Source organism: Triticum dicoccoides, chromosome 2B, assembly GCF_002162155.2.
Source record: "Triticum dicoccoides isolate Atlit2015 ecotype Zavitan chromosome 2B, WEW_v2.0, whole genome shotgun sequence".
NCBI classification, from domain to species: Eukaryota; Viridiplantae; Streptophyta; class Magnoliopsida; order Poales; family Poaceae; genus Triticum; species Triticum dicoccoides.
Window position 1 is genome coordinate 548,242,089 of NC_041383.1, and position 1,341 is coordinate 548,243,429.

General features: G+C 40.1%; 1 protein-coding gene across 1 annotated transcript in view; it reads left to right on the forward strand.

Annotated features, from left to right (window-relative positions):
• The window catches only part of LOC119360999 (DNA mismatch repair protein MSH3-like), a 52,391-nt gene extending 51,650 nt beyond the window's left edge, over nucleotides 1-741 (forward strand). Inside the window, exon 8 of the mRNA XM_037626407.1 lies at nucleotides 163-741. Coding sequence (XP_037482304.1) covers nucleotides 163-459 — 297 coding nt within the window. The 3' untranslated portion in view covers nucleotides 460-741. The remainder of the gene's footprint in view (nucleotides 1-162) is intronic.
• Nucleotides 742-1,341: the final 600 nt, after the last annotated feature.

The window sequence follows — 1,341 nt, forward strand, 5'->3', positions numbered from 1 at the left end:
AAATGGGGCTAATCTTTTATAATAGATCAGTTAGTCTTTTCTTCTTCCAGTTGAGCTTACACAGTTTGAACAATGAGTGTATTGTGTACTTGAACATATTGAAGTGAAACACTAATCGTCATTCCTATCTATTGGTTTCTGAGGTGTGATCCTGCTTTGCAGCTCCCGTTCAGATGTATTAAGCGGGCATCGGTCATGGCAGCCAAACTGCAAGAAGAGATGAGTAAGCGCGATATAAACAAGCTGGTGAGGTTAATGGACGAACCATCCAGTGATGGACCACGGGAAAGCTCTTCAGAAGTTGGTTTGCTTTGTGCAGAGCCTCACCAGGGGTTGATGGAAGCATGCCGCAGGATACTGCATGACATGAGATCTGCTCAAAGTAATAACGACATAACAAATACACTTTCTTGTTTGAAGAGTGCACAGGAGATAGCATCGAAGATGATTAAAGGGTAGCATCCTTCTCAAATGATGAAGCACTCTCTCATTTCTTCCTTACCTTTTTTCTTTTCTTGTTTGGAATGTATTTCTTCCTTAACTTGAGGGGGAATTATCAGGTATTGGTACTGTCCCGTTCTGTCCATCTGTATTTGCATATCTGGCCATTGATAGAGCCCCTCAGTCAGCATTTTCTTACATGTCACTCATCGATATGTTCCACTTCTGTCGTGGTAGCATGTTTATGAGTGTCCTATATAAGTATGTAGAAGGGAGTATATATTTTGTGTTGCATCGGTACCTCAATCTGTCAAAACACCATTACAGTTAGACAAGACCAACTCCATTACAGTTACACAAGACCTGATGTAACATGTTTCCCTGGAGCTGTGTTCTCAAAAAAATGTTTGTGTGGAGCTAACTTCTGTGGGCATGAAGCTAATGTAGCTGCATATTTGCACCCTTGTAGGTCTTAAGTTCTTAACTAAGGGGATGTGCAACGCTGTGCCTTTCCCGGCGTAGGTTCAGTTGGCTAAGAGCATCTTCAAAGCGCGCTGCACAATTTTTTTACAGCGTTGTAATAGCCCTTTTGCGTGCTGGACCACACAGTTGCTTCACCATATGCTGAATTTTTTTAGCGTGCCAGAGCGCCGCTTCAGCAGGCGCGGCAAAATAGAGCGTGTCCGTCCAGCACAAACAACATTTTGCATTTAAAGTGAAACAAAGAAGATCAAACACACACAAAATAAATCGACAAAAAATAGTTTAATTATTATTACAATTCAAACAAATAATTAAACTTCAATACAACAAATAGTTCATGATCAATACAACAAATAATTTAATACAATACAACAAATAACAATACAACAAACATACAACATCATGTGTTTTGTCGCC